The sequence below is a fragment of the Rhopalosiphum maidis genome, chromosome 1 (assembly GCF_003676215.2).
Source record: "Rhopalosiphum maidis isolate BTI-1 chromosome 1, ASM367621v3, whole genome shotgun sequence".
Classification (NCBI taxonomy): domain Eukaryota; kingdom Metazoa; phylum Arthropoda; class Insecta; order Hemiptera; family Aphididae; genus Rhopalosiphum; species Rhopalosiphum maidis.
Window position 1 is genome coordinate 80,199,633 of NC_040877.1, and position 15,385 is coordinate 80,215,017.

Consider the following 15,385-nt stretch of genomic DNA (forward strand, 5'->3'; position numbering starts at 1 on the left):
ATATTTTTAAGGTATTATTATATATTTTTTTTATACTTTATATATTTATAATGTCACCTGAATTTTATATTATTATTTATTATTTAATTTTATTCATTTACCTCAGTATAATTGTCTTGTCTGTTGCATGCATCATTAACCTATTTTAAAATATTTCATTAGTGTATAAACACTATAAATTTAAGGTATTGTATATGAATATTAGTTTGTGATAAACCCTATAAACTTAAAAATTTACTGTATATTATTATATATAGGTAAAATATACTTGTAAAATAGAGCACAAACACAAACAATATGACTTTGATGAATCTTATCATGATTATTATTATATGCATGTAACTTTTAATTATTATTAGTAGATACCTATTGTATGTTCTAACGCACATGAGTTTTTCTTAAATTTTTTAACCATTTTTTCACAAATAATATTTAGCAATTTTTTTTAGATAATAAAAAAAAATTTATCTTAATTTTTCATCTTTGAAAGTTATAAAATATTACAACTTTTATATCCATTTAGTTAAAATTCCTCCTTTTTCAACTTTTTCTATTTCAATACTTCTTTTAAATGTCTGTTTTATTACTCGTTCCTTTACACATTTTAGTGCAGAGTTATTCTTAACTGATTCAATAATTTCAAGCATCTAAAAATTTAACAAAGTTTTCTTCAAAGTCCTACTAATCTATACAGATGACGATTTTCATAAAATGTCTCAAATTTATTATATTTTGGGTAACCCCTAAAGGTTAGGTTAAAACTTAAAAGTAGGTATTTCAGTTAAAATTATCAGAATCCTTGAAATTTGTTCATGATTATTGTCCTTATTTAGTTTCAATCTTACCCATTATTTCAATATAAATTGATCATGTTCATAACTATTTAGGTTTGCTTTTTTATCATAGCATTGTCAATGAATCGTTGATTATTTTTTTGTCTATCTTATATTGTATCTTAATCATATAGATCAGCGGTTCACGCATAAAAAAAATTAATTAATTTTATTACGCCTCCCTTGAATAAATCAAATAACATTTTTTATTAGTATATTGTTATAGAATATAGAATATCAATATTTCCCTCACGCCTCTTCTGTTAAATGTTATCCATCTAGGGTATCATACATATGACAGTAAAAATAAAATAATATTGTTTTTAACTATGTGGTGTTCATTAAGCTAATTTTTTAAAAACAAAAGTTAAAAGAAAATTATACTTAAAAAGTTAAAAGAACACTATTATACGATATTTAAAACCAAATGAATATCCAAAACTGAAGAACATTATCAATAATTTGGCATCTAAAAAATATAGATTAAAATTAGTTAACCTAATCTTCTCAAGATCTCTAATTATAAGAAAAAAAATAAAAAAAATAATGATACATACCTACCTGTGTTGATAACTTAAAATGTATGTAAAATTGATAAAAGCAGTTAGGAAAATAAAAATGGATACAGACATTTAAATATATTAGAATTTATAATGATAAAATGTATGGGTAAAGTCCAGATATAGTCTATTTTTAATTAAAAAAACATAAAATATTCACTCTGATAATTTTGTTGAATTAAAAATGCTAGTGCCAACTGAAAAAATTAAAAAAAACTATAGTGTGTCTAGCACATATAAAAAGACAGTGTATAATTACCAAAGTATAGAATGAGTATTGAAATTGAAAAATATGAAAATCAATTGGTAGTAGATATACATTTTGAAATATTTTAATACTTATGAAGAGTTAAAAATTAAGAAGGAAGAAGTATTATCTTATCTTAAAAATCTTAAAACAGCTAAATATTTTTTGTCAAAAAATAGTTAAATTTTTTAGATTTTTAATGATCTTAAAAAATTATTAAAAATTGAGAACTGTAATACTATATTTAAAAAAAAAAAATGTGTGTGTTGTAACATATCATTGTATAGTATTTGTATTTTCTATTATTCATTTATAACTCTAGAAAATATTAAATAATCATATTGATTATAGATACGAGGTATAATAAAATATATGATTATAATTAGAAATAAAATGTATGATATTTTTTTAGGATGAGATGACACATTTAATTTAAATAGTAAATTATTATTATATTTATTAAACTGCTAAGAGTAAAATGTTAACATTTTTAATTCAAGACAATTGGTATAATTAACTGAATAATTTACTTTATTTATTTGATAAATTTTAATGAAATTAATCTGTGATAAACAATTGAAATAATGTGTTTTAAATTAATAATGATGTAGATTATATTATGCCAATACAAATTTAAAATGTTGTATCTTAATTTTACTTTGTTGAACAATTTATAAAGCACAAAGAATGATATTTAGTTATATGATCTTAAAAACTACCATTATTACTACTGTAGTATAATATATATTATAAATCTTTAATGAATGGTGGCTACACAGATGTTCAGTGTCTTATTTTGAATGTTTTGAAGTAGAAAATAAGTTCCACTGTTCTTGTCTACATTTATTACTTAATTTCTTTAAAACAATATAAAGATAGGTACATACCAGATCTTGGACCTTTAGCATTTGTATTGTTATAATAATTTATATACTTTTGAGTAGTATAATAATTTAATTAACAATAGATAATTCAATTGAATTGCATCAATTGTTATCATTATTTGAACATTTTATTTCAAAAATACTGTTCAATATTTAAAGTTTCCTTTAACTCTCATGGATAATTATGTGCAACTACTATACAATAGTTTTTGGTTTTTTAATTTGGAAACTAATGATAATTACTGTAACTAAGATGGTCTTAATTGTCTGCAGTATAGGTGCTTATTAATTAAATTCAGTCCATAATAACTTATATAACATAAAACAATAGGTATATGTATATATATTATTAAGTAGGTTTTGATTTATAGGTAATATTGGATCATTTAGATAAATAGTATCTAATTGAATTAAAAATGTGTTTTTGTTATATCTCAGTAAAAATGTAAAAATGAAATTATACACATGGTCTGAACACTCTGAACTATACAAGTATTACAAGTAGGTACCTATGTTAACAAAGATTCATCAAGTTATATTTGTTTAGTAATATAATTAACAATTATACAGTTATACAGTTTGTTTGCTTTATGATTATTATTGTTACCAATATAATATATTATATTATTTGTATATATTAATGAGTGCATACAAATATTTAGACAAATAATATTAACATTGAATTGATATGTTTAGGTATACAGCATTCTATTAGAATTGTGTCAAGTAATATGTATTATTCAATAGCCAAACTTTATATAAAAAATATAAAACATTTATGCATTTAAATAAATAATCATGTAATGTTGTTAATTTTTTGTATTAACAATATATATGCATTTTAAAATCAATTAGATATTTTATAATATGACTGATATGATAAGTACCTACATAGTATATACAACATACCCATGTAATTAGAAGATTTTTGAAATTAAATATTATTGGGGTTTGAAAACTATTTAATAAAGTACTTTGTGGTTTCATATTGTGTGTTATTTAAAAATTAAATATCTACCTATACATATTTGTCTTCATTAATTTAACATAACTCATCAATTATTTTTAAAAATGAATTATAAAGAATAATTTATAGATGCCTAACCACTATTCTGGACTGATACAAGTATGGGATTGGTTAATGATTTGGAGTCTCGTACCTGTACATAAGAATAAAAAATGTATTACACATATATAATTTAATATTTTTACATTTCGTGTAGAACAGTAAATGATTAATTTAACTTTTTGCAATTATGAATATGTTTTTTTTTGTCCTTGATATCTACATTCTTAAACATTATGGGTGATGGTTGGTTGGGCATGTGAGTGGTGAAATGGAATTAAATAAAAATTATAGTTTTATTTAATTGTGCTAATATTATATTATTAATAATATCACTATCAAAATGTCAATATTTTAAAGGGTTAAGATTTAAAATTGAGCATTATGTGTTACTTTTTGTGAGAATGTTTGTTAGATAAGCTACTTTGATGGATCAAAAGTAAAAATTCCTAAAACCTACGTTTCAAAATAATCAGAAAACAAATTATGGTAAAATAGTAATAATTGTTTTTAAAATTCTTACTAGTATAAATAAAAAAGTTAAATGAAAATCCACATTCATTCTTTATACATAATCATTGGAAATTCAAATTATATTGAAATTAGATATTCATATGTAAAATAACAAGTTCACATCTATAGCGACTTGTTACCTACTTTGTTGTAAATTATTAAGAAAAATATTAATCCTAAACATAGGTACCGATTTAAAACATAAGTTAAATAAACTTAGTAGTTAATAACAATAATAATGTAAAAATAGTATAATATAATATAGGTAGGTAAGTGATGTTTTTTTTTTTTTAATAATAAAACAGTTAGTTAATTCAACCTTTTGTTTATTGTCCTGCTAATAAAAGCAATAAAAATAAATTATATACCTAATATAGTAGTATCTTAAATAGTAGCTGACATATTGACTCTACACAGCATTGTTTATCATGTACAATAATTTATTATTGAATTCAAATTGGCACATCCATTACATTGATATGTAGGTATACTCAAAATCTACTTAACACAGGTAATTCAGTAGAGTAATTTCTATTTCTTGTAATATTATCGACTGTATTAGGTATTATATATATTATATATTTTAGATTTTTCCATTTTAAACTTAACTGTACCTTAGTACCTTTAATACTATTTTACTTTATCTTAATTATACCTTTTATTAATGGATTATGTACAAAAAACAAAGGAAAATATTTAACAAATGTAGGAACCTAGGGATTTGCTGATTGTAATATTGCAATATTTTTTATTTTTCAAATGAAATATTTAAAATCGTATTTTTTTATTATTCTATTATAATAAAATGCAAGTTTGTTACCTAATGAAATTAAAAGTAAACATGTAGTAATAAACTATCGATATTTAATGTTTAGGTATATACTTAAATTTCTTAAAATTGTCAATATTCGTCAAGATTCATTAAGATTAAACTTTATGAAAAACAATGATAAAATAAATTTATTCAACAAAAATCAGACATACTTTACAGCACTGATTAGTCAATAACATATATATGTCTATTAAATATATAATTATGATACAAACAAACTATTAAATTGATTAACATTACTGCTAAGGAATAATTATAATAAAAAATGAAGTTTCAAATTATTGTATAACATACCAATTCTTAAAATATGAAAATAAAATATAGAAATAAACATATCATTTTTTAGTTGCCAAATAAAGTTTGGAAAGCATTAGGTAGCAATTCAACAATATCTGTTGTAATCATATTTCGACCTTTTGCTTTAAACGCTAATTTATTTGTATGTCTAGTAAGTGCACTCGCTGCATAAGCAGCAAGAACTTCTGGATCTAATTCATCACAATAGTGTGTTTGCTTGGAAGCCCAATAAGCAAAAGTGCCCATACTTCCTGCTAATATATCTCCTTGACCTCCACATCGTCTAGTTGAACCTGGTTCAGTACACACTAAAGTTCCTCTTATATTTGCTATAACATCTTCAGCTCCTTTTAATACTATAACATAATTACCTCCTAATTTGTTCATAAGTGCCTGGACATCAGTCACTGTTGGTTCATATGTTTGACGCCCAATTAGTCTACTAGATAATTTAGTTAATTCGTGAACATTTGGAGTAAGGTAAATACAACCATTATAAAATCGAAATGTTTCTGGTTCAATTACATTAAGAGAATCTGCATCAGCTATTATTGGCATTCTTTTATTGTTAAAATTTGATTCTCTACTGATGTGTTCAAAAATACGTCTAACAGCATCTTGAGCAATAGGGCTAGTACCAAGTCCTGGTCCTACAACCAGAGAGTGAAGCTTTTCTAACCAGGGCTTTAAACGGTCAATACAATCTGGACTGTCCAAATATGGCAACACAATAAGTTCTGGCGAGTATGACTTTATAACTGGAGCAGCAGATTTGAAACAAAACACATAAACAAGATCAGCTCCTGTACGTAACGCACTAATGGCTGCATAGTAGGGGGCTCCTGTGTATTCTTCACAACCTCCAATAACACCAATTCTTCCAGATTGTCCTTTATGAAGATTGTGCGATAAAATTGGTAATAGAGTTTTGCATTTATTCATCATATTTATATGTGAGGTCATTGTGCAAAATATCTAAATACAAATAGTAAACAATAAGTAGTGTTAAAAAAAAATTCTCAAGCAATAATGTAAATAGTCTACCTATATGTTTTATTAAATTGACAGTTTATTTTCAAATGTGTTTTGCTTCAGTAAAAAAAGTATAGTATAAAAGTAAAATATAAAAGGAATAAAAAATAACACGGATATTAAATTGCCAATTTCTAACGAAGTATTAACAATTTTACTATATATACTATGAGAAAATTCTTAATATTGGTTTTCCATCTACAATAAATCTATATAACTATTTACACTACGAATTAAAATGTTTAATATACTGGATAACCAATAGCCTAACATCCCAAAACCAACAATACTTCAAGATAAGAAGCTCCTAAACTAAAAAGTGTAAAGGTATACTAGCGCTCCAAGGGAATTAATTGTATACTAATTGATTAACTATTTTAAGCATTATAGTACAATCATTTTTTTAAACGATTGTTTTAAAGCATTTAAGCATTTGCTCATTTTTTTTTTGTGTTTTGATTCACCAAGTATGAATACTGTCCCATTAGTCATTCTTATAGTTGATAATAAAAAAAAAATATTTGTTAATCAGTTTTGTAAGTTATGTTTTAAACAAAGAAACTTTAAACCAATATTTATACCGAAAAATCATATTTAATTATCAAGTATTCTTTCAAAAGTTGTCTCTAATAACCATATACCTATAAACTAGCTGCATAATTTTATATATCTTAAAAACCATTAATTAACATACAATATTTGAATATTATATGGTAATACTGCTAATACTTAATACTATGACTATTATAGGTCATATCTTATTAAAAATAACATTAATTCTTGGTTAAATATAATGAGGAACTAAAAAGTTATAAAAATATGTGAATAGTAATATGAAAAAAAAATCAAATTTACATACACAGTTAAAGAACATTAAAAAAAATGTTACATTGTTTTTGGGTCTATCAGGAATATTAAATAGTATGTATTGAATTTATGGCTGATGTAACATATATTATATTTAACAGTTATTTTTTTTTTTTTTGCTATTTTCATATTCTATATCAGAATGTATTCTTTTAATCCTTGTTATTTTGGAAGTTAATATCATAGAAATATATATATATATATGTCGATTTTCAAGAAAAAATAATTTATAATTTATAATAAATAATTATTTGAAAGGAACCAATAAAATATAAATTTTTTTATAGGACATTTTAAATATAACTGTTTAAGTACAATAGTAACATATAAGTACTTAGTACACTATAATTATAGTAATTCTTTCATTTATATTAAGCAATTTTATCTTTTTTAAATAAAAAAATTTATTTTTGTTTTCTTAAAGTATAACTTAATTACATTGTGGTAAATGTATATCTTTTCTTCTCGTCTACTAGAATAGACAACGTATTGTTCAGTACTATAACAACTACTCGTATGTTCATATAAATTAACATTAGTATAAAAGTATTGTCAATAGAAAATATAAAAAAAGTAATAAATTTAAATTACAATAAATTATTGTTACTTATAACAGTTAAAATTAAAACTAAATAACTTTTATGATCTAGGTTCTTTTAATTTTACAATCTTAATATTATCGGCACTTTTTATATGGGATATGTCTTGCGGAGTGAGGAATATGAATTGATTTTTACGATTTTCAATAGCCATCATCAGCAGCTGAGTAGTGGCTAAACGATTAACATTGTCCATATATACATCATATTCATCAATAGAGTAAAATGGCAATTGCATGTTGCTCCATAATGCCAAAATCAAAGCAACTGTAGCAAATGTCCGTTCACCACCAGACGCACATGAAGTACTTATGTTATCAAACATTGAAATTATCATACTTTGTTCATGTTGATCAATTTCGAGCTTACCTTTAATTTTACGCAATATAAGCACCAAATCAAAAGATTCAATCACTTTTAATCGAACAAACTCAATATAGTTTTTAAGAGCTATTGTACTAAGCTCAACAGATTTTTTGTTTGCTTTATAAATATCTACAATTTGTTTATATAAAGCACTATGAAGAATAAATTCTTCTTTTTTCTTCTTATATTCATCTCTTAAGACTAGATGGTTTTCACCTCTTTTCTTCAACTCCATTTCTAATAACTGGTATTTATGATTGGTTTCTTCTATGTCTCTCCTTATATCTTCTTCATTACGTGTTACTAGAATTTTTTCACATAGTTGTTCAGCTTGTTTTTTTTCTCTTTCTAGATTTTTTTTTTCATTTTCTGCTTTTTTAACTAAATTACTTAATAATTGTTTTTTTTCAGTTAAAGTATTATTAATTTGCAATATTTCTGTTTTATATCTATTAATTTGAGCCTGGAAGGTTTCAATTTCTTCCAATAATGCAGAACGATCGGTGTTATCAATAATAGATTTTGCATTTTGTAGTCGCTTATTTATTGCACTAATTTCTTCTTCGTACTTTGGAAGTGGTTTCATGGAATTTTCTTTTATTTCTTTGGCTTTAGCTATTCTTAAATCCACTTCATTTATTTCTTCAGTAAGAGTAGCTATTCTATCGTCTTGTTCTTCTTCACATTTAGTTTTAAGTTCATTTATTTTTTTTGAGTATTCATCCAACTTGGCCTTAAGTAATCTTGTTTCTGATTGAGTTTTATTAAAATGTTGTTGTTTTTCTATTTTTGATTGTTCAAAATTTTCAAATTCTCTGTTTAGATTATTAATTTTGATTTCCAATTCTTTTTTTTCACGTTTCAAACTATTAATAGCAACAGAAACATCACTTTGCAAGAGAATTGGTTCACTAGGACTTTGTAAAGAATATACTCTATATGCAGGGCTAGGATAAATTTGAGTTCCATCTAAAGTTAAACTAAAGTGGCAATTTCTAGGAACTTTTGATATATTTTCCATTAAAGGCATAGCTTCAACTGTGTCATCTACAAGCATTATTGTTTCAATACGATTGTTATCAATCAGACAATTAGCTACTACAGGACTAGTGAAATTCAACATACGAAATAAATTATTTTGAGTTTCTTTAGCAGTAATGTTATGAACTTTATCAAAAAATTTGCTAGTAATAACAGTGGGTTTTCTTGCATTTCCTATAATTGTTCTATCCATTATTGATTGAAGTACTTTATTGTCTGTAAAATTATCAACTAAAAATGTTCTTAAATTCGCTCGACCTAAGAAGTTTTCGATTGAAAATATCCATTTGTCATCGTTTACTTTAATATATGCCCCAATGGGACCTATTGGTTTTTTTATAAATTTATTTTGATTAAAGGCAATTTCAATATTTTTAACTAACTGTGGCATCCAGTTCCCATAAAAATTAATTCTGTCTTCTTGCTGAGACATACTGTTAATATTTCTATTAAGTTCACCTATTTTTCTTTGTATAGGAGTAACCTCATTATTCTTTAAATTTCCAATTCTCTGCTTCAGTTCATCAATTGTATTGCGTAGAGTTTGTTCATGCTCCAAATTAGTTTTCCATGCTGCTTCAACTTCAGAACAATTTTGCTCATATCTTGCTAGCATTTCTTTATACTGTGCTAACGTATTAGTATTGCCTTTTTTACGTTCAACTTCCATGTGTTTTTCTAAATCTTTCCTATCACTGATTAATAATTTTAAAGCAGAATCATATTTTCTAATAGATTGCTTCACTGAATCACACTCACTAATTTTTTCCTGCAATTCTTTTTTTGTCTTCATAAAAACCATATGATTATGTGCGCGAGAATCTTCAATATTCGTCAATTCATTTTTCTTTACCATTAATGTTTCTGAAGTTGTTTTAATATTCTGTTCCAAAATGTTTGTTTTGTCTGTATTTTCAGACACATTACATTTAAGAGACTCAATTTGATGTAAACATTCTTCATATATGTTTTCATGTTGATGAACAGTATACCAAGCATACTCATTTTCAAATTGAAATTTACTATTTTTCAATGTTTCCAGCTGTTTAGATTTTTTTTCATAAGTCTCAAATTCACTTACTTCTTTGAAACATTGATTCAAAACACTTTTAACATTTTCAAGTTTTTCTGAATACTCTGTTGCAATTAATTTTGTTTCTTCAATATTTTCATTATATACATTGGCAGATATGGCTTTATAGAAAAGATCATATTTTGCATTAGGATTTGCACTCTTATGAAATGTTTTAACCATTGCTTGATTCATGACACATATTGGATTGTCCACTAATATATTAAAATGAAGTGTTAAATTTTTTAATTCATTTTTATGGTTTTTAACAACTTTATTATTTTCATTTAAAAATTTATAGGTAGTAGATGATTCTGTTATTTGTCTAACAATAGTAATTTGCTTGCCATAAACTTCAGGCTTGTAAGGACCACAATCACCATTTCCTTCTCCACTATTTGCTATGGTTATTGATATAGTAGCTAATGATTCTCCATACTTTATAAGTGACTTTAATGAACTAGCACGGTTGGTGGTACTTGCTCTAGCACCAAACCCTACAACAAGAGCAGTTTGGATAGCACTTTTTCCACTACCATTCAAACCTGATATAAAATTAATTCGAGGATTCAATGTTAAATGAAAATTTGAGTGGCACATAAAATTTTCAAGAGTGATAGACTTAATACTTCCATTATACCAATCTTCATCATTGTACTGTGAATTAATTTGACTGAACTCTAAGAATAGAAACAAAACATTCAACTATTCATTCAACTATTAAATTATATAACTATTGATTAATATAATATAACATAATAAAAATTGATTCTTACTTTGACTTAATTTGGATTTTGAATTCATGATGAGTTAATTAAAATGTAAATCCAAGTTCATTAAGTTATTGTATAATTTCTGAAAAATAATTGATTTATAGCATTTAATAATAATTTTATATAAGCAGTGGTTCCTAACTGATGATACAAGTGCCAAAGATTTTCTTTTATTTACATCAATTTTTTTAATTTTAAATGATTTTAACTTAATAATTAAAAATAAATAAATAAAGCAAGTCAAATTGTTTTTGATATTTTACAAAATTATTGTACATAGTTTTCCTGTCATGGTGTATTGGTTGATAATAATGATAAATTATACATTTTCAAGCAATTTATTTTGTATGTTTTGGATAGAAAATGTCTTTATAATGAAAGTAGCCATGCAGTTGGTAAATTCAGTAAAAATAATTTGTTCAATATACATGTTGTTAAACATTGTGTCTAGATATGTTCATTAAAAATGAGACATTGCTATTTTTTATATTAAAATAAGATGGGTTTTGAAGAGAAATGTATAAGCCATTTATTTAAATTACTAATCAAAACTATTATACTTTAATGTTTTTGATTCAAGACTTTTTTTCCACAGCCATTATATTTGCATATTCTAAGATATGATAAACAATTTCTTTCCTATTCATATATAAAAATAAACACACCTATATACTCATATTCCTGTCATAACTCATCCGTTTTTGTCCTGTGATATTTACTATTGATTAAGTTTGAGAAATTGATTGACACATATTAATATATAATTATATGTAAAAAATAAATTTGGTGACTATGCGGATATTATAATTTCATGTTCCCAGCCTGCTGATTTTACCATCCACAAAACAAAAGTTATAATAGTGGTTTCACCAACACACTCAAGAATAATAAAAAAATAAATACATGTGTTCTAAATTTTCTAAAAAGAATAAATACTTTAGAAATACTTAATAATTATTCTGTACCAAGTACAATATTTATTATAAACAAAATTTGGATTTTCATTTTTATTGTTACTGAGAAATGAGAATATGCAGTTCAATAGGACTAAGAAATATTAAAAATTAATTTAGCAAAGAATGCATTGAAAAGTTTATTGTGTATATAAATGTATATTTTTAGATTAATTGCATACTTGAAAAAATTTGCATATTTTGTTATAAATAATTGGTATACATATTATAACCTATTAAATACTGTAATACCATATATATTTTATTAAACGACATTCTTAGTTATTGCATCGCCAATAATAATTTTGACCGGATTTTCTAATACAATAATTTGCCTATTACTTGAAATTTGTAAATCACATTTTTAGTACTATATTTGTACACACACAAGTATAGTGAATAGTAGGCAAGTCGCCCCTAATCATTGTTTTATGATTTACATAAAAAATACTAAAATGTTTTAACAACATTTCTACTTTAATAAGATAGTGGATTATATTGTATAATAAAACAGATCACACTCCATCTTGTAAAATTTCATTGATTTTAATAAATGAAATGACAAAAACAAACGTTGCACACGAATGAATACATTTTGGATAAGAGCTTCTTTGGTGTATATTTAAAGCTTTTTAGTGCTTAAAAATCCGGACTTTAAATGTATAAACCACTAACACGATAACTGTAATACTTACAATAATACAGAATGTTTTTGAACCACATTATTGACCAATAAAGAGATTATCATTAGTCATAAATACTAACTAAAAATATAATACAAGCATCATTAACGCTTAAACACAAAAAACACGACTTGTCAAATATCTAATATAGAATATAGAGTACAGACATCAGACTGTAGTAGTAGTAGTAGTAGTAGTAGTAGTAGTAGTAGTAGTGTAGTACTCATTTTAAATATAGCATATTAAAGTGACAATTTACAATACAAAAATAATAAAATACTGTGGAAATGAGGAAACAGAAAATGGCGGTTTAATTTTATTAAAAAGAGATATGAATATAACATACTATTTTGATTGGATTATTATTTTCTGATAAAAATTGGCACATTCTGTAGACCATATAATTATACCACGTTGTAGTTTCATATGTTTCCCACAAAAAATAAGTATTATTTTTAAATTTCTATTGGCTACACTGAATAGATAATATTGATAAAGGTCATTTCAATGAGATAAGATACATTTTCAATTTTCTCTTTTCATTATAATACTTAGTATTTACCTTTTTGGCCATTCGTATATTTTAAGAAAATTTTTAAATTTATACTAAACATGCCTATTATGAAAGCTTTAGCTTCCAATGGTAAGTTATTGACAATAATCTTCAATAAAACTTCTTCATATTTCATAATAGTTGCTTATTATATTTTTCTATTTCTTAGTGGCTGTTCGCCGCTGGGCATATAATCTTTCTGGTTTCAATAAATTTGGTAAGTATTAGATGTTCACAATAATTATTTATGTATAAATCATAATAGTTGTTATATCTTTCTAACATAGGATTACATCACGATGATGTGTTGCAAGAAAATGACGATGTTAAGGAAGCATTAAGAAGGTTACCAGCACACAAAGTAGATGAAAGGTCATTTAGAATAATGAGAGCAATGCAGCTCTCTTTACAAAAAATTGAATTACCTAAAGAAGAATGGACTAAGTTCGAAGAAGTAATACTTAAATATATAAATAATTATTAATATTATTTTAATATATATTCAAATTATTATTAATATAGGATGACCGTTATTTAAAACCATACCTCGAAGAAGTTATAAAAGAAAGAGAAGAAAAAGAATACTGGGAAAAAAATTACTATTAGAACTTCATATTATGTAATATTAAAAATAAAAAATCCCATAGTCACAATTAAATTCTTACAACAGATATTACTATTACTATTATTTTGAGTATAATGTTTTAAAATTTGTATTATTAAACGCAATATAATTTTAGTTTTCTGTTAAGAAAAATAAAATGAGTTAAATCTTATTCCTCATACTAAAATCATTATTTTTGTGTTATTTTATGTTTATATTAACTTGGAATATTTAATATAAATTTAAAAACCTCTAATCTTCCCATTTTTATATAGTATTACTGTATTAGTGATTACTTGTGTAATATGCTTGAAATGCTAAATCAGTATTAGACGAATCTCACTTAGAACTATGATAAAAAATAAAGGACATAAATAGCAGTAGTAATTATATTCTTAAACGTGCAATTATTAATCAGTAAAATAAATAAGTGATCAAATTTGTTTGTATTGAATAACAAGTATTGAAAAAACTCAAATTAATTATTACTACCAGAAAAATATCACTTACATGGAAAAATATGTTGTTTTTTTTATGTTAATTACAAAAAATTTGTGAGTTACAAATAAACAACTGATAATCTTTAAGTTTAAACTTTTGTTATTTTGACATATCATTTTTTTAACTATATCTAATATTTATTTATACCAGGGGAATCTTTTTATTGAACAGAATTTATTATTTCAAAGTTTATAAACTTTTTTAAAAATATTTTTTTTTAAAAGTCTTAAGTCATCAAGAATGTTTTTTAATTAGTGAGGTATAACAAAATAATAAATTTTGATATTCATTCAATTGTCTAAATTTGAATTTTGAATATCTATAAAAATAGTTACTTTTGTTTTTTAGATTCTTTAGTAGAAGATATTTTTATTTTTTTCAATTTTGAAATCATAGCTATAAAAACTGTAGATTTCATAAATTATTTACTGCAAAATATTTAGTATTATTTATTTTTATTCAAATGTATATAAGAAATATGTGTTTATGTATTTTTATAGTTTTCACACAGATAAGATAACAACGTGTGTGAGATTTAGTATAAAAATTTCAAGAATTTTGACGGCAAATAATTTTTAAAAATAAAAATTGAAAAATTTTAAGCTTATAAATAGCACAAGAACAATCAAAATATTATGAAAAATTTACTGTATAAAAAAAAATAACAAAAAATTGATGAAAAATTCAAGTGTTTACGAAAAAAATCGTACACCTACCTATAAAAAAAAAAATCGTTTTTAAATTACAACAAAAACAAAAATTGTTTGAAGAGTAATAGTTATTAATAATAACTTATTATACTGATCTTTGGTGAATATAAATAGGCGGAACTAGACATTTTCATTAGACTGATCCACTCACGAGAGTCATTTTGCACCTATTAGAACCTAAAGGAAAGGGTGGAGGGCGATAGGGAACACCAATGTTCTTTATTATATTACAAATGTATAACATAAGTAATTATTGATGTTATAAATCTAAATTGTATTACTTTTAATTTAAACTTGAATCTTACATGTGAAATACAGACACTAAATATATTTTAAACATTTAAACTAAGTATTTACTACGCACAATTATTTTCTCAAATTTTATACCTAATTTATCTT

The 15,385-nt window shown here is 24.0% G+C and overlaps 3 protein-coding genes across 3 annotated transcripts; 1 reads left to right on the forward strand and 2 right to left on the reverse strand.

Annotated features, from left to right (window-relative positions):
• Positions 1 to 5,170: 5,170 nt before the first annotated feature.
• LOC113557248 (ATP-dependent (S)-NAD(P)H-hydrate dehydratase) lies at positions 5,171 to 6,528 on the reverse strand. Its single transcript, XM_026962659.1, has 2 exons — positions 6,277 to 6,528; positions 5,171 to 6,207 (listed from the first exon to the last, which is right to left on the reverse strand). Exon 2 carries the CDS (start codon positions 6,193 to 6,195, stop codon positions 5,278 to 5,280), a length of 918 nt encoding a protein of 305 aa, XP_026818460.1. The 5' UTR covers positions 6,196 to 6,207; positions 6,277 to 6,528; the 3' UTR covers positions 5,171 to 5,277.
• Positions 6,529 to 7,501: 973 nt separating this feature from the next.
• On the reverse strand, positions 7,502 to 13,024 carry LOC113556647 (structural maintenance of chromosomes protein 6). Its single transcript, XM_026961732.2, has 3 exons — positions 12,631 to 13,024; positions 10,986 to 11,064; positions 7,502 to 10,889 (listed from the first exon to the last, which is right to left on the reverse strand). The coding sequence occupies exons 2-3, from the start codon at positions 11,011 to 11,013 to the stop codon at positions 7,771 to 7,773; spliced, it is 3,147 nt and encodes a 1,048-aa protein (XP_026817533.1). The 5' UTR covers positions 11,014 to 11,064; positions 12,631 to 13,024; the 3' UTR covers positions 7,502 to 7,770.
• Positions 13,025 to 13,120: 96 nt separating this feature from the next.
• LOC113556649 (cytochrome b-c1 complex subunit 7-like) lies at positions 13,121 to 13,910 on the forward strand. Its single transcript, XM_026961733.2, has 4 exons — positions 13,121 to 13,261; positions 13,341 to 13,388; positions 13,459 to 13,625; positions 13,694 to 13,910. Exons 1-4 carry the CDS (start codon positions 13,231 to 13,233, stop codon positions 13,775 to 13,777), a joined length of 330 nt encoding a protein of 109 aa, XP_026817534.1. The 5' UTR covers positions 13,121 to 13,230; the 3' UTR covers positions 13,778 to 13,910.
• Positions 13,911 to 15,385: the final 1,475 nt, after the last annotated feature.

Coding starts and splice junctions, on each gene's coding strand:
- LOC113556647 (XM_026961732.2), bottom strand. CDS start 11,013: ATGAATTCAAAATCCAAATTAAGTCAAA. Junction 10,890..10,985: donor AAAATCCAAATTAAGTCAAA/GTAAGAATCAAT, acceptor TTCTATTCTTAG/AGTTCAGTCAAATTAATTCA.
- LOC113557248 (XM_026962659.1), bottom strand. CDS start 6,195: ATGACCTCACATATAAATATGATGAATAAATGCAAAACTCTATTACCA.
- LOC113556649 (XM_026961733.2), top strand. CDS start 13,231: ATGCCTATTATGAAAGCTTTAGCTTCCAATG. Junction 13,262..13,340: donor GAAAGCTTTAGCTTCCAATG/GTAAGTTATTGA, acceptor TCTATTTCTTAG/TGGCTGTTCGCCGCTGGGCA. Junction 13,389..13,458: donor TTCTGGTTTCAATAAATTTG/GTAAGTATTAGA, acceptor TTTCTAACATAG/GATTACATCACGATGATGTG.